The sequence below is a fragment of the Panthera tigris genome, chromosome A1, assembly GCF_018350195.1.
Source record: "Panthera tigris isolate Pti1 chromosome A1, P.tigris_Pti1_mat1.1, whole genome shotgun sequence".
Classification (NCBI taxonomy): Eukaryota; Metazoa; Chordata; class Mammalia; order Carnivora; family Felidae; genus Panthera; species Panthera tigris.
The window spans coordinates 163,189,946-163,213,401 of record NC_056660.1 but is presented as its reverse complement, the minus strand read 5'-3'; the positions used below and the strand labels follow the sequence as shown (position 1 = coordinate 163,213,401).

The window sequence follows — 23,456 nt, the reverse complement described above, 5'->3', positions numbered from 1 at the left end:
ATTAGCTGCTTATTCTTCTATTCAAATATTAGAATTCTCTCTCCCACTCTTTTCTTTTTAAGTAAACTCTATGCCCAAGGTGGGGCTTGAACCCATGACCCCGAGATTGCAAGTCACATGCTCTACCAACTGAGCCAGCCAGGTTTTCCTCTCCTACTCTTTCAAACCTGCTGCTGAAGCAACTACCTTGAATCCTTTTTAAAATTTAGAAATTTATCATCTTGGGACTTCCTCTAGATCCCATGTATAATCGTCTTGTTCATTAGTTTAAAATGCTTATTGACCACCTTTTGTGTGCAAGGGACACAGCTGATCATTAGTCTAAAAACCAAGTTGAATAGTACCAAGCTCCTACTCTCATAATGGGTGGTAACTGAACTTAAACTTGTACCTTGGGTCGTATTTCTGCACACATAATGGGGGAATAAATTCCAGATGGAAGTAATAGCCTGGGGAAAGGCTTGATAAGAATGTAGTTGGACCCAACCAAGGAACTCTAAGTGGACCAATTTGATTGCATCGTGAGGTATATAGGGAAGACTAATAGAGACAGATTGTAAAGATAGACCAAAGCCAAATACTAACAAACCTTAAATTCACAATAGAGAGCTCTACCTTGTGTGGGTGGCAATGAAGAATCACTGAGTAGTTTTGAACCCCCAAAGCATAAATGAAAGATAAATTAAGTTATTCTTTAGATTGTGGGGCAGTGCTGGGAGGTTGGGTTGTAGGGTGAATTAGAAAGCGTTGCATTAATTCAGGCAAGAGATAAGGGGCTAAATTTGGGTGATGGCACCAATCAAGGAGAGAATCAAGGAGAGAAAATCGATCTCAGAAATATCTTAGTTATGTATCTGCTATTCCAAACTTTTTCTTGCTATCCTACCTTGCTTTCCACCACTCTTATATACTCTATCCCACTATAGACACCCACTTTACAGTGCAGTGACCAACTTCTCCAGCCCATAGATAAGGAAGTCCTTAACCTGGAGTCCAAAGACCCCTGAGAGTATAATATTAAAAGCTCCTTGGACCTGGATGGGGGAAAAATTACATCTTTATATTCAGTCACCTCTAACTGAAACTTAAGATTTTCCTCCATTATAAAATAGGAAACAAATCACTATAAAATTAGCTGTTCTGTCAGCTTTTTAGTAACAGAAATTATAGATATGTCATATTACAGTTATTGTCCATATATTAATATATAGTTTGTATTCATCACTATTTTAAAAGTAAGACAGCAGTTAGGCCCATTACCACATCCTATTGTCTAATGTGTGACTAAAGAGGCAAATGCTACCGTATCTCAAATTTGTCTTTAATATTTTGATAATGGTATTTCAGTATAATTGATTTCCTTTGTAATCCTATGTGATTTTGGTGAACACATTTTAAAATGTTAGTCTTAAAAAAGATACCCAAGCTTCTCCAGACTGCCAAATATCAAGAAGCCTTGTAGAGATCTGGATCATCATTTGAGGTCATGTCCTGACACAATTTCATCACCATCTTCAAGGTCTAGCTCTCTATGCTTGAGAGAAAATATTCCATCTGTCCCTCCTAAAGGCAGCTTTGTTTTTGTCCATCACCTGTAGACCAGGGAGGGAAAAATATCCCCTCATTTGCCACTTTATTGCTAGTTTCACCTCTTCCTTCCTACCCTCACCTCTATTAAAACTTCTTGTATTTTATGAACTTTCTTTCGTATACACTCAGAATGTCAATGCTTCTGTAACCAAGCATAATCTCCATCTCCATTTTGTCCTTTTTTTTTTTTTTCCTGGAGAATTCTTTCTATGTGAGATAAATACCATACTATTCCTGGATCTAGTCAGTTTGTCCTTGCTGCATACCGGAAGCCAACAACGTTTAAAGGTGAACGCCAGTCTGTATTAATTCACTTCCTTGTAAGTGGGAGCAGGAGGTGAGAGAGGAATTTCCTGCTGGGAAATTAATGCTGCAGGAGGCACCTTGACAGGACTGTTGACTATCCAGTAATGTGGGGAGAAAAGGCAGGAAGGATATTATTGACTGAACAATGGATAAAAGGTATTTTTAGGGGACAAGATGTGCACCAAACTTAAATTTCATCTAGGACTGACCCTGACTGCTCCCACTGAATTCTTGCGCACTGCGAATCTTGGCACATGTGCATAAATTGATAACCTCTGTTACATAACTTTTGAAAGGGCACAGGCTTAGGCCACACACTGAAAATGAAAGCACAAGGAATATTTTCTTTGTTGACATTGTGATGAAACTAGAATAATGTTTAACAGCAGATTTTGTTTTCATGAAAGTGCCTTCCAATTTACCTCATTTTCTATAACCAAGAGATGGCAATGGCGATGGGAAAGAAGAGAATATGCATACTATAGAACTTTGTGGGGATTCCACTGTGCTTTTGTGTTGTTAGGTCTTTTTTTCTTTTAACATATACATTCAATGACTAATGAAAAAAAATAATTAGCTGGCAAATTGTACAAGACATTTTCATCAATATTCTCTCCCATATTGCAAGTAAATAATGAGGTTTCAGGGGTTGTTTCTGAAAATCTGTAACTTGACACTTTCAGCAATAATCAAGAAAATGGGAATGTGAAGTTTGATCTTTGAGATTGGAGCTGTGGATGCAAAGATTTCTAGTGTCACAAAAGGTAGGCTTAGAATTCAAATGACTTTCATAATTTGAAGGAATTAATGGATGGGGACGGATATATACTAAGGGAAGGGGAGTCAAATGCATATTTGTGTGAGACCAAAACTGTGAAGGGGTTAGTGTGGGCCATAAGCATCCAGAAAGCAAAACCTACCTTGAAAATACAAAAATGTTCACTCTCTGGCTACTGTGAAGCCACTGTTTCTCTAGGACCGGGAGTGCTTTTTCTGACTGCAATGTCTGTGGAGACAAGAAGGAGGAGGGCAACTGTCACAGGAGAGGTCAACATCCATAGGGTACTAAGAAAGGAATTACTAGGGGTGCCTGGGTGGCTCAGTCGGTTCAGCATCTGACTTTGGCTCAGGTCATGATCTCATGGTCTAGTCGTTAGTGGGTTGGAGCCCCTCGTCAGGCTCTGTGTTGACAGCGTGGAGCCTGGAGCCCACTTCAAGTTCTGTTTCTCCCTCTCTCTCTGCCCCCAAAATAATTTAAAAAAAGAAAGAAAGTAATTACTAAAAAAAAAAAACCCAAAAGTGCAAGGATATGACATTTGAAAAAAAAGAAGGTCGTGGGAATTAAGATGAACAGGCCAGTATTGCTCCATAGTGGTATTCAAAGAGGCCACAGGACAATGTGCTGAGTTGTTCATACGTAAATTATTTTCAGTTTAAGGGTTTATCCTTTCCTCTGCGATTATGTCCTTCCTAATTTTCTGGTGTTAAATTGCCTTTTCTTTTTAAATTACAAATGATAGTAGCTTTTCCTTAAACCCTCCTTTTGGGGAAATTTTTTTTTTTAAAGAAAATTGAGAAGTACATCCAATCTCCCCAACTCCTTTTCATTCTCTACTCTTAGCATGGCTAGTCCGGACTAGTGAATACCTGAACTTGTTCATTACATAAACCTTTCAGAAAAATTTAAGCACATATTCTCAGTATATGGGACTTATAAATTATATTCATATATTGCCCTGATAATATATACTGATATTATTAAACTTACACACATAAAAATATAAATTTAAAAGGATGAAATGAAAAGTAAACATTAAAACTTTTTAGTTATTAAAGATTCTAGGTCACCTGGGTGGCTTATTAGGTTTCAGCGTCTGACTTCAGCTCAGGTCATGATCTAACAGTTTGTGAGTTTGAGCCCCACGTGGAGCTCTGTGCTGACAGCTCAGAGCCTGGGGCCTGCTTCAGATTCTGTGTCTCCTTCTCTCTCTGCCCCTCCCCCACTCATGCTGTCTCTCTGAAAAATAAACATTAAAGAAAATTTTTTTAATTAAAAAAAAGATTCTAAAGAACCCGTATGTTCTCTCTCATCTTAAAAGTATTGTTGGGACCAACTTATTTAATATACCTTATTTAAAAAAAAATCTTGGCACTTTATGAGACCCGAATTCAAAGGCCTAGCTAAGAATTCAGTTTATTTTCATACATAGTTTTAGTGGCTGTCATAACTAATATACACACTTTACAAAGATAGGGATCCAAACAGAAGAAGTGCCTTATTGGCTACACTTCTTAAATCATGGTACTCATTTTCAATCCCATTCACCAATTGTGCAAAGGTTTTTCATTTACATTTGGCTAGTAAATTTCCTTCTTCCCTGATGTCAGTCACTCATCCATGCAAACTATCTATTTTTAACAAATGGATTTAGAACATCTTACTTGGAAGATTTTTAAATTCTAAGTCCCTAAAATGTAGAAATATGAGTTTTTATAGATGAAACCCACTCTGTATGGCAACTAAAACATTAATGAGAGAAATATCCCCCAAATACTTTCTTCATAACATGAGTTTCTTTCAAAAGCAGCTCCTTTCTCATCCATTATTAAAATGTGACCTTTACCTTGAAGGGGCAAATCAAGTCTGCTTATTTTTTCAAATATCTGCTAGGTAACACACTACTGATAGCTACTTGTCATCACAAAAGGTCAACAAAGCTGCAAGTGAGGGTTTTTTTTTTTTTTTTTGGTTGGTTGGTTTGTCTGTTTGTTTGTTTAGTAAAGAATACAATATATGATGAATCTTAAATTTGACATGTTATCTTCCCGTAACATAACCAGGAAACCTCTGTATTGTGCAAAATTTTCAAGATCACTGCCCCATATCATTATAAATTATTATAAAGTGTTTTTAAATATAACGTAATCTAATTTCTTAATTCCCTTACCCACATCCTAATTTAACATTGCAATATGCTGAGAGTGAACACACAGCCGTGGGTATGCAGTTAATGCCTCCCAGTATGGAACGCACATGCTGCCCTTGGGAGGTGGAAACGTGGGTGCATGTTCCTAGCTAGTAACTGCCTGAACTACAGGCTACATGACAATATATAGCAGGGAGAAGCTATATATTAAATATTAATAAAGCTCAATTAAAATTATATTTGTAGATAAAGTTCTAAAAATAGAAATTCTATTATTTTCTTCTTGCATCTCAGTCACTGAGGTGTACATACCATGGATAGCAAGGTCTTAATCAATTTGGATAATGTGCTTTTCAAATTTTTTAATTGACTGCCAAAGGCCAATTTGTTTAAATGGCAAAGTTTATTAATTAACATTTTCAATTCTCTTTATGAACACATTGGGCTATTGTATAGAGCATAGTGTCCACAATTCTTTAATTTGTCTAAGAACAAACTAAAGAACTTAAAGAACTTTGTTCTTAGACAAATTAAAGAATTTAAAGCCTAGAAAATAACTATAGATAAATTAAAATAATGAATTTTTCTTAAGGAACTTTGTTGAAACAAAAACAAATTTCTGAAAACGATCTTTCTCTATGGATCTTTTCTAAAATATTAAACTGCCTGAGACGAAAGAAATCTATATTACAACGTGGTATTGGAGCCAGACTCTCCTGCTGATCTATGAGCACATAGCCCTTGGGCTTCTGTGTCTGAGTTTTCACAAGAAGAATCTAGACACAGCCTTTCCTGCTGGTTCACTAAGAATGACATTCTCACTATTAAAAGATGTATTTGGTTTCTATTAATACCACTATTATCAGGATTTTGTGATTGTTACTCAAAAAGCTCAACCATTGAAGTTAGATACAAACAGAAATTTAATTGAAGGTTACTAAGACATAAATAGCCTGAAACAAACATCCAAGCAGTAAAATAATGAAAACACTAGCCTTTATATATTGTTTTAATTGATTTTTCATGAAATTGATAGTATAAAATTAGGAGACTATAACAAAGAGCTATAAAAGCATAAGCTAATGAAATTAGTATAATTGTGCCATATAAAATAGCCAAGAAATAACAAGTTGCCAGAAATTTTAAATAATATTTTTATATTTGCAAAGGTACATATTCTTGCGTTTATTGATTACTGTACTCATTGTTAAAAGGATGAATTTCAAAAATACAGTCAACTCTCATTATTCTCAGGAGTTATGTTCTGTGACAACTGCAAACATTGAATTAGTGAATACTGAACCATTCTTCCTAAGGGAAACAAGGTTAGGTTCCCACATGCCTCTGGTCACAACACTTTTCTTGAACCTATCAATATACAACCTTGTTTTATGTGTGTTTCTGTTTAAATATACTTTAATATCTACTGTTAATTTGTTAACATTGAATTTGCAGTCTTACAGCACTGTAACTTAGGCTTGAATGAAGCTAATCTAATGCAGATGACAAGCTCTGACAAGCTCTCCATGAGGCATGTCATAGCCTTCTTGCACTTAGGAACTCTTGCCAACAATTCAACGAGAACAAAATTACCCACACACAAAGTAACAAAAACAAAAATGAAAAAATGTAAAAACACAAAATACATGGCCTAAATATACCAGGAAAAGGACACTAGTTTACAAAATAAGACCTGAAACGAGAAGACAGAGAGCATTACTTTGTTCAGCCTCAGCTGGGCACACAAGACAACTCAATATTTTGCAACTTTACACATGACCGTGAATGACCATGAAAGTGCTATGAGTATTAATTTGGGGGTTACAAGTAAATTTTAGTAAGTATGCACATTCACAAATATGGAATTCGTGAATAATGAGAACCAACTGTTCTGTTCCTTATAAAACCCAAATTAACAGAAAAATAGGGAAGTGAAATACGAAAGATGATTGTTTTTTCATTGTCAAGTTTTACTAAAAAACGGAAGACAGGTATTAAAGTAAAAATCGCAAATATTTATTAAGGGTTTCTTATGAGCAAATAGGACTCTGTTAAGCTCTTAACAAAGTTTTAATTTCAGTAACTCACTTATATAGTTGACATTATTAGTCACATTTACAGATGAGAAAACTGAGGCTTAGGAGGGAAAACATATTCCCCACATTCATGCAGCTAATAATTGGTTTAGCTAGAACTCAGTGTAGATTCAAAGGTCAGAGTGCTCCTGCATTTCCATGAAATACGACTTTCCTAAATGTAATTGTAGGCTCTTATTTTGAAATTGACTGATAAATTTACTACAATGGCCCTTTTCATCCATAACCCAGTGGCAGTTTTTAAAACATTTTTTCCTTTTTTCAGGTTCTTATAAACTTTGCATCTAAATATTGTTCATCTTAACCATGCATAAATATTCTGTTGACATTCTTGTAAATTCTGTGGAACATAAAAAAGTAAATGTAGACTTTCAGATAGCATAATTCTTTTTTTCTTGTATTTTGTTCAGGAACACACTCTTTTGAACTTATACTTGATCAGAGAGAAATTAGGAAACGTGTTCTTTCAGAAACCCCTAAAGTAAATCACTCCTTGCATCTGAAACATGAAGCTAACTCTTCTCTATATTTTGTTACGAGTAATTGGAGATTGTGTCACTTCTCTGTTCAAAGTTCCAGTCATTCTTTACTATTCATAAACAAAGTCAAACTCGTCAGCCTGGCATTTAGAGTCTCCGTAACATGAGTCCAACTTCCAGACTTAACCCATGTAGCTTTCCTTAGTGCTTAACTCTGCTCCATCTAGCCTCTTCTAGTTGCTGCTACCCCAGAATACTCTTTCGCTGCAATTCTGTGCCATTTCTCACATCGTTCCTTGGCTCTCTTACCCTCCAACATCTATAGATGCCAAAATATGGCCTCCTTCATAAGACCGTGTCAGTATCTGCAGATTATAATTAACTTATTCCACCTCCATACTTCTGTGTCTGTGTCTTTAAGAAAGTGCCTACACATCGTAGGTGTTCAACAAATGTTAGTTAAATTGAAATGAAAGAAAAGAGTCATGAATATCTGAAACTTAAGCATTATCTCTTAGGACACCTTCTACACAAGAAAGCAGAGATATAATTTCTGACTCTTGTTGAAAATTTTCCGTGAGGACAGACTAGCTATTTGGTTATCAATCAATAAATCGACACTTTATTTTATTTTTAACTTTTTTAATGTTTATTTTTGAGAGAGAAAGAGACAGAACATGAGCAGGGGAGGGGCAGAGAGAGAGGGAGACACAAAATCAGAAGCAGGCTCCGGGCTCTGAGCTGTCAGCACAGAGCCTGACATGGGGCTTGAAGTCTTGAATGGCAAGATCATGACCTGAGCTGAAGTTCGACACTTAACCAACTGAGCCACCTAGGTGCCCCAATGAATTGACACTTTGTACAAGTTTTAAAGCTTTTTGTTTTTGCTGGCATTTTCTATACCATCTTAACTGCCTATAAAGGTATTTACTACCCACGGATTTCGTGAATCCAAATCTTGGTCTGGTGAGATCTTAGACCACGTTAGGAACTCTCTTCTGATCTGTAGAAGATGTGGGGATAAATTTCATTCATGGTGCTCTTGTGAACATAAACATGTCTACATCCTTGCAGTTAATTCCCAGTGTGAGAATGAAGAGCAACTAACAGCACCTTGTTTATGAAGTGGAGGGTGTGTTGAGGAAGTAGTGATGGAATGGGGAAGAGTGCCAAGAAATAGAGCGCTGAAAAGTAGATCAGAATGAGATGATAGAGAGCCTTATTAAACAATGAATGGTGTTTGGGCTTTATTCTATAAGTTATGAGGGCTCATTGGAGGCTTTAAGCAAGGATATGACATATTCAGAGTAACATTCTTTTTTTTTTTTACAGATCTGTCTTTTAAGCATGGCAGCATAAAGCATTAGCTAGAAAGGAAATTGTTAGCAGGGGAGTTTAGGATAAATGCTTTATTTACCCTCCTGGTGGGATAGGAAAAATGTAGCTTTCTGGAAATCACTAGGGAGACAATCTCATGAGGAAACAAGAGTTGCTGGGTCTCAAGACATCTTCTCTCACCCACTTGGAAGATTTCTCGTGTCCCAAAAGAACATAATTTCAGCACTGATAAATTGACTCTTTCCTGTAGATTTTGAGTGACTTACAAAATGTTCATTACTGATGGGGGAACCTGCTTCAGTGAGTTTCAGCTTGAGAACATTTGTGACAGGAAGAAGTAATGATAAAAATATGGGATACTAGGGGTGTCTGGGTGGCTCAGTCGGTTGAGCGTCCGACTTCGGCTCAGGTCATGATCTCACAGCTCGTGAGTTCAAACCCCATGTCGGGCTCTGTGCTGACAGCTCAGAGCCTGGAGTCTGCTTCGGATTCTGTGTCTCCCTCTTTCTCTGTGCCCCTCCCTCATTCATGTTCTGTCTCTCTCTCAAGAATAAATAAAACATTTAAAAACATTTAAGAAAAAAATATGGGACACTATTAACCTGGGGCATTTCTTTCAAGTTTTCTCACTCAAGCTTCTTTTATTTTTAAAATTTTAATTCCAGTATGATTAACATACAGTGGTATATTAGTTTCAGGTGTACAATACAGTGATTCAACAATTCTATACATTAGTCAGTGTTCATCATAATGAGTGTACTCTATTTTTTTCTTCTAAGATTTCATTTTATTTTTTTAACATTTTATTTATTTTTAAGAGACAGAGAGAGACAGAGTACCAGCAAGAGAGGGACAGAGAGAAAAGGAGACACAGAATCTAAAGCAGGCTCCAGGCTCTGAGCTGTTAGCACAGAGCCAGACATGGGGATTAAACCCACGAACTGTGAGATCATGACCTGAGCCAAACTAGAATGTTTAACCACTTAAATCACTAAGCCACCCAGGCACGCCTCTAAGATTTTATTTAAATTCAAGTTACTTAACATATAGTGTAGCACTGGTTTCAGGAGTAGAATTTAGTGTTTCATCACTTACATACAATACCCAGAGCTCATCACAACAAGTGCCTTTTTTAATGCCCACCACCCATTTAACCCATCCCCCACCCACCTCCCTTCCAGCAACCTTCAATTTGTTCTCTAGAGTTAAGTCTCTTACAGTTTGCTTCCCTCTCTGTTTTTATCTTTTTTTATTTTTCCTTCCCTTCCCCTATGTTCATCTGTTTTGTTTCTTAAATTCCACATGAGTGAAATCATATGGTATTTGTTTTTCTCTATCTTATTTTGCTCAGCATAATATACTCTAGTGCCATCCACATCATTACAAATGGCAGTATTTCATTTTTTGATGGTAGGGTAATATTCCATTATATATTCATATACACACACACACACACACACACACACACACACACACATACCACATCTTCTTTACCCATTCATCAGTCAATGGACTTTTGGGCTCCTTCCATAATCTGGCTCTGAAAATGCTGCTATAGACATTGGGGTGCATGTGCCCCTTTGAGTCAGTATTTTCATATCTTTTAGATAAATACCTAGTAGTATAATTGCTGGGTCTTAGGGTAGCTCTATCTTTAACTTCCTGAGGAAACTTCACACTGTTTTCCACAGTGGCTGCACCAGTTTGCATTCCCAACAAGAGTGTAAGAGGGTTCCCCTTTATCCACATCTTCGCCAACATCTGTTGTTTCCTTAGTTGTTAATTTTAGCCATTCTTATAGGTCTGAGGTGGTATCTCAGTGTGGTTATGATTTGTATTTCCCTGAGGATAAGTGATGTTATGCATCTTTTCGTATTTCTGTTAGCCATCTGGGTGTCTTCTTTGGAAAAATGTCTATTCATGTCTTCTGCCCACTTCTTAACTGGATTATTTATTTTTTGGGTGTTTAGTTTGATAAGTTCTGTATAGATTTTGGCAACTAGCCCTTTATCTGATATGTCAGTTGCAAATATTTCCTCCAATTCTGTAGGCTGCCTTTTAGTTTGTTGATTGTTTCCTTTGCTCTGCAAAGTTTTATATCTTGATGAAGTCCCAAGAGTTCATTTTTGCCTTTGTTTCCCTTGCCTCCAGCAACATGTCTAGTAAGAAGGTGCTATGGCCAAGGTCAAAGAGATTGCTGCCTGTGTTCTCCTCTAGGATTTTTTGATAGTTTCGTGTTTCACATTCATGTCTTTCATCCATTTTGAATTTATTTTTGTGTACAGTGTAAGAAAGTGGTCCAGTTTCATTCTTCTGTATGTTGCTGTCCAGTTTTCCCAACACCATTTGTTGAAGAAACTGTCTTTTTTCCATTGGATATTCTTTCCTGCTTTGTTGAAGACGAGTTGACCATATAGTTATGGGTCCATTTCTGGGTCCTCTATTCTCTTCCATTGATTTATGTCTCTGTTTTTGTGCCAGTACTATACTGTCTTGATGACTACAGTTTTGTAATACAGTTTGAAGTCCAGAATTGTGATGTCTCCAGCTTTGTTTTGCTTTCTCAACATTACTTTGGCTGTTCAAGGTCTTTTCTGGTTCCATACAAATTTTAGAATTGTTTGTTGTAGCTGTGTGAAAAATACTGGTGTTATTTTGATGGGGGTTGCATTGAATGTGTAGATTGCTTTGGGTAGTATAGACATTTTAACAATATTTGTTCTTCCAGTCCATGAGTATGGAATGTTTTTCCATTTCTTTGCATCCTCTTCAATTTCCTTCGTAAGTGTTCTATAGTTTCATAGCATAATAAGTGTACTCTTAATCTCCTTCACCTATTTCACCCACTTCCCCTCTGGTAACGATTAGTGTGTTCTTTATATTTAAAAGTCTATTTATTTGTCTCTTTTTTCTTTGTTCATTTTTTTTAATTCCACATACGAGTGAAATCACATGGTAATTTTCTCTGACTGCTTATTTCCCTTAGCATCGTACATTCTAGATCCTTCCATGTTGTTGCAAATGGCAAGATTTCATTTTTTATGGCTGAGTAATATTCCAGTAAATATGTGTATGTATGTATGTGTGTTATATGTTTGCATATATGTATATATATTATATACCACCCTTCTTTATCCATTCATCTATGGATGGACATTTGGGCTGCTTCCATAATTTGGCTATTTAAATAGTGCTGCAATAAACATAGGGGTGCATATATATTTTTGAATTAGTGTTTTTATATTCTTTGGGTAAATGCCCAGTAGTAGAATTACTGGATCATATGGCAATTCTATTTTTAATTTTTTGAGAAACCTTCATACTGTTTCCCACAGTGGCTGCACCAGTTTGCATTCCCACCAACAGTGCAGGAGAATTCCTTTTTTTTTCCACCTCCTTGCCAACACTTGTTGTTTTTGTGTTGTTGGTTTTAGCCATTCTGACAGGTCTGAGGTGGTAGATATCTCACTGTAGTTTTGATTTGCATTTCCCTGAGGATGACTGATGTTGAGCATCTTTCCATGTGTCTGTTAGCCATCTGAATGTCTTCTTTGGAGAAATGTCTGTTCATGTCTTTTGCCCATTTTTAAATTAGATTATTTATTTTTTCACTCAAGTTTCTTTTAAAGTAGAGGGAAGCAAAAAAGCAAAAAATGCCTCTTCTTGAGTAGCAGGTTTCTATTAATAATATTTTACACCTATTATTTGCTAGCATTTACTTTACTACCAGGCATTGTGCTACATACTTGGGATATCTCATTTCATTTACTCTTCCTAACAAAGATATGAGATGTGGAAACTGAATTTCACCAAGACTAGGCACTTACTTAGAGTCACACGATTACTAAGTGGTGTTGCCAGAATTTAAGTATAAGTTCACAGCCCAGGCTTTCTCCTGTTGGTTACACTATCTGTAATATACAGGTATGTACAATAGTAATTGTACTGGATTTGGTGTCAGACAGGCTGTATTCAGATTCCACTCTAATACTCACTAGCCTTGTAAATTAGGTAATTTACTTAAGCCTCAGTCATTTCTTCTGTCAAGTTGGACCCAGAATGCTTGACAAATGGGGCACTTGAGGATTAAGCTATAAAAGGTTCTAGTCACACAATTAATGTTATATTCCTTCCTTACAATAAAGTGGATTCCATAATTGGAAACACTTCTGCTATATTCTTGCCTTCAGAGAATGTGACATTTGGCCAAAGACTCAAAGTCAGAGAACAAACAGCTATGTGTCCAGTCAGAGAATAACAACCACTAGGATCCACAAAAGGAGAGGGTCTGGGGTTTTAAGAAGAGCAGGCATAAGCCATGTGACAGGAGCAGAGAGCCAGGGAAAGGCTGGCTAAGAAATGGCTTGAGAGGTGGGCAGGGTCTTGTAAGTCAGGTGTTGGGAGTGTGGATTTTATTTTACACTCAATGGGAAGTCATGGATCTTTACCAGGTGGATGGTATGATGCCTGGGTAAGCAGAAGAATGTATCCCGTTCCCCACACCGTGCTCCCAACCCAAAGATGCCCACATCTGAATCCCTGGAACCTGTGACTATATTACTTTACTTGGCAAAAGGAACACTGTGGTGTGATTAAGTCAAGGGTCTTGAGATGGGGAGATTATCCTGGATTTTCTGGGTGGGCCCAGTGTCATCACAAGGATCGCCATCACTGGGAGATGGGAAAGTCAGACTCAATGACAAAGGAAGCAGATGTTTAAGTGAGGCAGGGCCATGAGCCTAAGAATGCAAGCAGCCTCTAAAGCTGGAAAAGGTAAGAAAAGGATTCTCCTCCAGAGCTTCTAGAAGGGACACAGCCCTGCCAACACCCTAATATTAGCCCAGTGAAGATGATTTCAGATTTCTGACTTCCAGAACCATTAGAAAATAAATGTATCATGTGTTAAGCTGTTAAATTTGCTACAGCAGCAGCAGCAAACTAATCCAATGCCTATGGCTTCTGAGTGGAGAATGGCATGAAGATGGGATGGAGGGTAGAACTGGGAGGCTAGCTGAGATGCTATTACAGTGATCCAGACAAAGTAGGTCTGTCCAAGCGTAATGGTGGCTGCACGGAGCTGCAATAACGGGACACACTGGAGATATATTTTGGAGGTAGGGCTGATAGGACTTGCCAAATTCCCCTAGCTCCTAAACCATTCTTTGTTTTGGCAGGACCTGGAACCCCTGGGTACTATTTGGCACACTAGAGTCATCAGTCCTAGGAAGCAAGTGCTTCTTTACTAGGTAACTGATTTGACAAATAAATAATTTACTCACCAACCGGAAACATCTAGCCAATGGGAAAAAGTAACAGAACAACAACAACTCAGAGCCCAGACTGAAAAAGTCAAAAGGCAAACTCTTTGGTTTTATACTGTCATAAAGAATGAAAAAAGCAAGGCCCAAGACAGCAGCTGGCACAAAAGTGAATGCCTTTGAGGGTGAAAATGTGCTTGTGGTCTAGTTCCAGGCTCTGCAGAATTTCCTTCTTAGAAGGAGTAACAAGAATGATTTTCTCTGTAGCAGAAAAGAGAAGGAAAGTAATAACCTTTTTAACCGAGCAGCATTTGTCAGACCTTTCCAAGCACCATCCTGCACCCCTTCAGGCCACCCGAAGGCCAGGCCTCCACTTGCTATTCCAATGAGACATTCCTATAGGCAAGATTTCATACCATGGCCTCTGCTCACCATCCTTGCACCAAAGCCCAGAGCTGTCTAGAATGCCAGCTTGAGGACTGAAGACCCAAGGTGGGGGGAAATCCCATGGGAGACCAGCCATCCTGCCCTGTCAAAATATAGGCATTTCCTTCCCAGGGAAAAGACTAAAATAAGACTTCACTCCACCAAAGCTTCCAGGACCTTATTGGATTTCCCTAAAATCACCTCCCCAACACGAGCTCCAGCACCCCAGCTCATCGCACCTTTCTCCAACAGCACCCACAGTCAATCTCAGCCTCCTAAGACTGATTCCCAGCTGCCCCACATTTTGCCTCATTGTGTTTTTCTGTGTGTGCCACACACTGCCCCTCCCCTCTAAGAAACCCTCTTTGAATCCTTAACTCTCCCTAGTAATTGAATCCACACCCAGTAGTTGAGGGAGGAGGCGAGACTTCCTCGCTTACACCATAGGCAGTGTGGAGTGCTCATGGGGAACCCAGGGGTTCAGCATCTTAGGGTGAGAAGCCCTTCTGCAGGGGTAAGGGAAGAGGGGAGTGTGCAAATGAGTTTCAGAACAGTGCATATCCCCTCTCTGGCCTCTAAATCCCTGGCTTGCAGGCTTGCATGTCATTGCTCTGTTCTCCCTTGCCTGGGGGTCTTCCATTGCTCCAGACTTTTGTCATAGAGTTTAGGAAGCCTCACCTCAACCCGGCCGGCAGGCCTCATTTTCCCCTTGCCCAAGAGAGCCAGAACAGATCGCTTTTCTGTTTTTTTATGTACACCACTTTGATTTAATGGTCCCATTTATGCCCCAAACTTGTCACTCTCGACTAATGCCACACCTTACCTTCTTCACACTCCCTAGATCCCCAGACTGATTTGTGGGTTAGTATCTCCATTTTTATCAATAATAAAAAAAAACCAAACTACTTTGCTATAAGAATAACACAGATGCCCGATGCTCATAAAGAAGGCGCCCTCTAGCTCTGATCCCTCTCATCAGAACTAGACTTCATCCCGGGTCTCTATTTTGGGAAGCTTTTCATCCCACAGGCCACAAAGGCAACCAATTGCCTGAAGAGAATAGCATTGTAATGAGCACAGAGGTCATTCTGGATACCATGTGCTGTTAGTTGATTACACACTTTTCCAAGGCTGCCCTTGGTACAGATGCAATGAATGCTAAATGGCATGTGCTGCTCGTTCCAGCAATTAGTTTTGATCTCTCTGGCTTAATGCTGTGTCCAGTTGTTCTGAAAGAGAAAAGAAATGCTCTGCCTCTGCACCATTTATTTTTATATATGCATTCAGTGAAGACTTACTGAAGCCTAGGCCCTCCTAGGCATTGTGCAGGATAAGAATAAAGCATTCTTCCCCTCCCTGGAGAAGCTCATAGCATAAAAAGAGGAGGAAAACATGTAAGGAAAATATGACATGCAGTATGCTACAATATTAGGAGGACGGAAAGAGCCCTTTATTCAACAAGTACATGCCAGGCATGGTTTAAGGCCTGTGGAAGTAAAGAAGGCAAAAGAGGCCCTTACTCTTCTGGGAGAAATGATCATTGCACTAGTAAAAAAATTAAATATCCAAAATTAATTTAAAAAGTGATAACTACAACTAATGGAACAGGAATGGGATGAAATGGAGGTTAGCTTAGAGCAGGTCTTAAGATAGACCTCTCTGGAAAGATGGCCTTCTGAGTGACACAATGGATCTAGCTGTAGAAGATCTAGAAAAGGAGCCACATGAGTAGGGGAAAGAAGTGCAAAGGCACTGAGGCAGGCACAGGCTGGGAGCTTTAGGAGAGAAGTGACAGTATGGCCTCTAAGAAAGGGTAAAATGACATTTCAGGAAAATAAAATGGCTTGAGCAAAGGCACACAACTAGGAAAGTATGAACTGCATTTGGTCAGAAACAAGCACAGATTCGAACCAAGGCCTAGCAAAACATGAAGTTCAGAAGATAAGATGAGGATAGACTATTTACAGAGAGCCCAGGGCCAGGCTGTGGCTATGGAGGATATTCTACGAGCAGGCAATGCTGCAGGTTTTAGGTCAGTCTCTGACTTGATAAGAATGTGCTTTAGCAAGATTGCTCTGGTGTTAGTGGAGACCTTTTTTTTTTTTGCCTTGGACAAACAAATATTCCTTGTGCTTCCTATTCGCTGATAAAAATTCATCTTCATGCCTAGATTTCTTGTAGGCATGGGCTACAAAATAGGCTGGGCTATAAAATAGTTTTAAGTAGGGATGGCAATCTAATTTGTGGGGTCCAGTGCAAAATGAAAATGTATGGCCCTTTGTTCAAAATGCAGTTTAGAAGCTTTTTCTTTCTTCAGCCATCTCTGTCTTGACTTGCCATGATGTTTTGTATTATTTAATATAAAATGACTCTCTCAAACATGAGGATACTTCCAGGCAAGTGCAGACCCTCACAGGCACCAGATACCTTCCATTCGACCCAACACTGTGGCATCCACACCCAGCACCCGCAGCAAGGGAAGGCAGCAGTGGTGTCTGGGCAGGATCAGGAGGCCAACACTCTGTCTCACAGAAGCAGGGAGGTAGAACCACATGTGTGCAGAGGCTCCAAGCCCCTGGCACATACCCCATTGTTCATCTTATTTCACTTACAAACGTAAATCCAAAGATAAAATATTTAAGAGTTTCAAGATGCTGATTGCATCCTTCTGCGTGTGTGGCTTTGTGAGATGGCATGGGTGGCAAGCCTATGATGCCCATCCCAGACTGAGTCCTGAGGAGAGGGTAACTGCATCTCAATGTAGACTTCTTCCTCAGAACTTAAACCCAGTGAGCTACCGCCCCTCAGAAACACCTGTACTACTATCGTTCTATGAGATGCTTAGCATGTGTGTGTGTGTATGTGTGTGTGCGTGCACGCCAGGAGGAATGAGTGAAGGGTACACATTTCCTTGATTTCCCGTGGATATACAATTGTTTGAGAATAAAAAGTTGTGTACAGAAAGCCTTCACACATGTGCTGTTTTTCTGAAGGAGAGGAGGGAGGAAGGAGTCTAAGAGCAAGATCGACAAGATAAACCTAAAGCCACTTAGTGGTGCTTGGCTGGACATCAAAGGTTACCAGGCTTCCTCAGCCAGAAATGTAAACCTTGTCCTTGAGCTAGGAAAGGATGAAAAGAGAGTGGTCGGGCTCACATTCCAAAGGTAAAGGACTAACTAGCTTGTTTCTGACCACATTCATCCTGTTTAAATCCACTAAATGATCATTTACTAATTGCTCACCATGTGCAAGGAATGAACTGCACTGCTCTTTGCTCTCTGGCATTACAATTCAAGACAACTGCATTTTATGTAAGGAATGTTTTCCCAAGAGTGGACAGAATCCAAGACTAATCTTGACAGAGAATGGTGAATTCTAATTACCAGCTAAAGGAACACTACCTCAAGACAAGAGAGTTCTCTTGGTCCAAAAGTTTTGAAATTCCTGTCAATTTTTAAGTTTGGGAGTATTCACCTTATTTCTGATTTTGTGTTTGATGTTTACATAATACTACTCAAAATTTGCACAGTTCAAATCGGCATAAAGGATCTATACATAACACCATACAATATCATACAGGGATATTGTTGTAAAATAACAGATATAAAAAAGTATCTAGCACAATCTTTGGAACAAATGGGAAGAAATTAAAGAGACCTATTCTTTTTGCTGTTATATTCAATAATATTTCCAATAAGTCACAGTCTCCAATCCCAAGAATAGTATCGCTAAGCTATAAAAATGGGGCACATTTCATCTTTTTTATATGCAGGAGAATAAAAGTGCAGCTTAGAGAGCTAAAACATTTTAATATACCTTTTTTTAAGCTTATTTATTTGAGAGAGAGAGTGTGAGCAGAGTAGGGGCAGAGAGGGGGAAGAGAGAATCCCAAGCAGGCTCCATGGTGTGAGTGCAGAGCCTAAAACATTTTATAAGAAAATTCCATTTAGCATTAAGGTTTTAATGTTTTTCCACTGAAGAGAAAATTAATACCTAGTCAATTCTACTTCTGTGCAAATGTGTAACACGTTAAACCAACATATCATCCCAAAGCTGTGGTCTAGTCAGCATTTAGAATACCTCTTCCATTATGTTGTTTTTCTTTGCCCACACCATGGGGAAAGGACTAATGATCAATGAAATCTCTTAATCAAAGGCTAGCAGTGGCAAAAGCCCTGTGCATGATCATTTGAATTGAGATACATAGCCCATAGTGTCCTTCAACTCTTGGGTAACAGCTAGTGAGTGAGGGACCCCATAAGCAGCAGAGCCACGACCAGGGCACTAGGGTTCAGATTGCTCAGCACCACCTTCATGCATATGACCATCTTCATGGCCACCCTTTGGCTCTAGCCATTGTCTGTGCTGTGTAGCATGTCCTCCAGGACCAATCTTATAACTTGGTGGAGTCTCAAGAATTGAAAAAGACCAAAGCCATCAGAGAAGTGGTGGCTTGTCTTCACACAATTCCATGAAGGGGGAAAGTTTTCTGAAAACAGAACTAGGGAAACTTGTCTCTGGAGAAGTATGTCATAGCTGTGAAGAAACACAGCAAAACACACTTATCCTAAAAGAAACTGGTGCTGGATACCAGGACTATAGGCTCCTTAACAGTTGTCTGCTTTGATCATGGTGTGTGTAACTGAGCGCTTCCTCTGGATCCAGCCCTGTCTTAGCTACTTTTGGGGGAAAACATATAATCTGCTCAAATGGAGTCTGTATTTACCTGGGTCCATAAGACCCACATGAAATAGTCTTTTGAACAAGAGATTAAGAGTACCAGCCCTGGGTCTCACAGACCGGGATCCAGCCTCAGTCCTGCTAACTTGCTACCTGGGTGGACCCAGGTAATTCACTGAGTTTTTCCAAGCCTTTCTCCTGAACTATGAGGATAACAAAAGCCCTGACCTCCCCAGGTGAATGTGAGCATGGAACATAGTAAATCTGACCTTTATGAAATAAATCTCATTTCATGGAGACAGTCTCATGCTGTGCTTCAGTAAGTTTTGATTCACCTCCTAGATTTACCATCTATTAGCTGCATTTCCTTGGTCAAATTACTTAACCTCACTTGTCGCCATTTCGTGGTTTGTAGAATGTGGATAATGCAGCCCTCACAGTGAAATTGTTTTATAACCTTGCCACAATCAACAAGGAGTATTAAGACAATCCTTTTAAATGTGAAGAATCAGGGCCAGTCTGCTGACATTTTATTCTTCACTCAAGACAAGGTCAAACAGCATTCAGAGATCTTCTGTATTATTTTTAACAGTATGTTGGTGAAATTTATTTTCCATTTTCCAAAGATCTGAGCCATTCAGATTACTTCACCTGGACAGAAAGGGGTTTGCTAGAAACTCCCAGTCAACTCTGCAGACATGACACAGCAACTAATGAAAAATGGGGGAGGTGTTCTGACCCTTTCTGTCACCTCCCTGGGATTTCAGAGTGGAGCCCAGGATGGGCTATCTCAACCGAGGCAGGTTCATTGAGAAGGGTTCTCTCTATTATTGATTAGAAATGCTAAACCAGCAGGCAACTATAATTTTCAGATGCTCAGAGAGATTTCTCACAGGAGTTTGACAAATATCACGTTCTTTCCCCTCACTCATATATACCTGTTGCTTTTCTTCTGAAAAGGGGGTACCCTAGTCTTAATGGCATCTTACTTAAAAATAAGAGACCATAGTTCTGATTTGTTAATCTCATTTGGTTCTTCAAAAAAAGAAGAAAAATTTTAATTGTTTACTGAGTGTGAGAGGAATAAATAGGCCCATACAAAGAGCATATAACTAAAAAACTCCTAGATGAGATGATTAAATGATTAAAAGTATATAGCTCAGTGCCTGGTTCATAATAAGAACTCAACCTCAATAAATATTAGTGAGTGCACACATATACACATATATATGCATCTATGCACATACACACACGTACGTACACACATACACACACTCATCCACATCCACACAAACTAAATGAAGCAATGTAATTTAGCTCTCAATGATAGGGCACAGGCATTCTTTGTAGGCAGAGAGAGAATGGTGATGGCTCCAAGAGGTAAAAAGACTTCATGAAGGGAGAGGAATTAGAGCCAACCTTGAAGGTTGGCTAGAATATGAACAGGAAGAGGAGAGACAGGAGGACATGAATGGTGAGGGAAATGGAGGACAGGCAGGGAAGGAATGAGTGCTGTGTTCCTGGGACGGACGCTGAGGACAATTAATGAAACTGATAGAAATGATGGGGTCAGGTAATGGAGGGTATTGGGAATCAGCAGGAAAGACTTGACTACTTATTTTTTATTTGTTCATAAGTCTATGTATCTGAGGAGACAGAAATAGCACAGTGTATTATTCAGGGAAACAGAACCAACAGGAAGTGTGTGTATATGTTTATGTATATATACACACATACACACACACACAGAAGGGGATTTTAAGGAATTGGCTCATTGTAAGGGCTGGCAAGTCTGAATTCTATAGGGCAGTCCTGCTGGACACCCAGGGAAGAGTTGATGTTGCAACTGGAGTCTGAAGGCAGAAATCTTTCTTCTGGAAGACCTCAATCTCTTCAGAAATCTTTCTTCTGGAAGACCTCAATCTTTTTATCTTGAGGCCTTCAACTGACTGGATGAAGCCCACTAACTACATGGAGCGTCATCTGCTTTACTCCAAGTCTACTGATTTAAATGTTAATCACATCTAAAAAATACATCGCAGCAATATCTAGATTAGCGTTTGACCACAGGTCTAGGCACCATACATAGCCTAGCCACTTTGCCATAGAAAATTAGCCATCACACACAGTAATTTAAACAGAAGAAGTTTAACATGAAGAACAATTAACCAATGATAGGAAAGTAATTAAAAAGACAAAAAAAGAGAACTCTAAAAGGAATCTTAAGGTAGAAAGAGAGAGTACTCAAGGAAGCATTAACTTGGAAACAGGGGTACAAGCCTCATCAGAGAAGGTTGGTTGCAGTCACTGGTTGATGGAAGATTTTGCTGGTCTGGCATGGCCAGAGTTGGTACCTAGCCTCTGGGCTAGCAGAAACAACCCCTGGGGCTCAGGTGAGCCAAGGCTGCTGGCCAGGTGTACAGTGAGTCAGAAGTACTGAGTGTGTCAAGCACTGCTGCTGGTGTGAGGCCCAGAGAGCTTGGTGTCTGCATTAGAACAGCCACAGAAACAAACGTCCAGGGCACTGGTGAGGTGAGGTTGACACTTGGCCATGCAGAGTGAGTTAGGTACATAGAAGATGCTGGAGTGCCACTGTGGGTGCTGCTGACACTGGGAGTTGCAGAGGAAGTCTCCCTCTATAATAACCTAGTGTACTTTTAGGTACCTCTGAGGCCCGGGGGCCATTTCCTACATGGCCAGCTCCACAGGGCTGAGGAGAGGGCTAGAACACAGGCCTTGGTGTCTGGGGCTCCCCAGTATGCCACCAGTGCCCAAATTGAGAGCTGTGGAACCCTGGAGAAGCTATATCCTATAAGCACTTAGCACTAGAAGAAATCTCAAAGGCTGAGAAATAGAGAAAAAATGTAGTCCAATCTACAGGAACTAGGAAGAACAACCCTTCTTCCTGCAGTGTCCCTCCAGAAGTATGTGGTAGCAAGGTTTAATTTCATGCCAGCTGGCAAAGGAAAAATATTATAATTTTATGTTTAATATTAATATTAAAATATGAAGGTCACAAGTCTGTTTTCACAAATCAGGCAATGAAGGATAAATCTGGAGCTCAGAGGCAATAAACTGGCAAATAGTATCGTGGGAAGTGCCATGGAAGCAGACCTTGGGTGAGCGATGTCAGGCCATTCAAATTACACTGTCAAGATTGTGCTGGCATCGAGAAGCTCAGCCAGGGGGCTGCTGTAGTGACATAGGCATGAGAGGCCAAGACCTTGGATCAAAGTGCTATCACTAGGAATGAAGTACAAGTTTGGAGTGAGATATTTCAAAGGAAAAACAGAATTCTTGCTTTAGGTTATCATCCTGCCTTAGTCTATTCAGGCTGCTATAACAAAAATGCCATAGATTGGGTGGCTGAAACAACAAACATTCATTTCTCACAGTTTTGGAGACTGGGAAGTATAAGATCAAGGCGCTGGCAGATTTTGGGTCTAGTGCAGATCTTCTTCCTGATTCATAGATAGTGTCCTTTGTATGTGTCCTCACATAGCAGAAGGGGCAATGGAGCTCTCTGGACTAATATCATTAATGAGGGTTCCATCCTCATGACTTAATCACTTCCCAAAGGCCCCACCTCTTAGCACCATCACATTGGGGTTTAGGATTTCAGCATATGGATTTTGGACTTGGACACAAACACTCAGTGCATAACATACCCCAAATTACAAAAGCTTGGGGAGATCTGCAAAGAGATTAGAGAAAGAGAAACACTTTCCCTCAACTCCGAAGTGCTAAGTATGCTATCGTGTGTGTGTGTGGATAAACATCTGAATCCACTGAGGATCAGAACACTCCCTCTCAGAAGAACTGGGTCACTCCTTTCCTAATGAGGGTCAAAATAGGGCAGAATGAGGTAGGCAAAAGACCATGAGTAATAATGAGCACATTAGGTTTGGGAATCCCAGAGCCTAAGAACATGACCAGAAAAGGGGCTAAGGAATTCATTGTCCAGAATGAGACTGGCTGAAGACTAGCAAATCAGTCTAAGGCTAAAACCCATGGTGGGTCTTAGTACTTAGCATGAAGTCTGGCAGAAGGTACAGACACACTCAGTAGGTGTTGGAGAAAGGAAAGGAGCAAGAGAGAGCAGTAAGGAGAGAGAAATTCATTAAAGCCAGGATGTTAATCCAGGCATGACTGGACCAAAAAGCAGCCTCTCAGGACAGAGGAAGGGAGAGCCATTAGTAAGCATCTGGCTCTTCCAACAGGCAGCTTCTATCTATGGACTGTGGGAGACTCTAAGCATAAGTATAACCAGAGGCAAATACTGACTCCTCTGAATCCCTGAGTGAGGAGCAGGTTAACAGGAATCCAGGCACAGAAGTCAACCACTGAAATCATCAC

At 39.5% G+C, this 23,456-nt stretch overlaps 1 protein-coding gene and 1 non-coding gene across 2 annotated transcripts in view; one reads left to right on the top strand and one right to left on the bottom strand.

Annotated features, from left to right (window-relative positions):
- Nucleotides 1–23,456, top strand: part of LOC122231508 — a 52,778-nt gene that overhangs the window by 7,315 nt on the left and 22,007 nt on the right. The window contains exon 2 of the mRNA XM_042959630.1: nucleotides 2,580–2,660. Coding sequence (XP_042815564.1) covers nucleotides 2,634–2,660 — 27 coding nt within the window. The 5' untranslated portion in view covers nucleotides 2,580–2,633. The remainder of the gene's footprint in view (nucleotides 1–2,579; nucleotides 2,661–23,456) is intronic.
- Nucleotides 72–144, bottom strand: TRNAA-UGC. Its single transcript has one exon. It is a non-coding gene; the product is annotated as a tRNA-Ala (tRNA).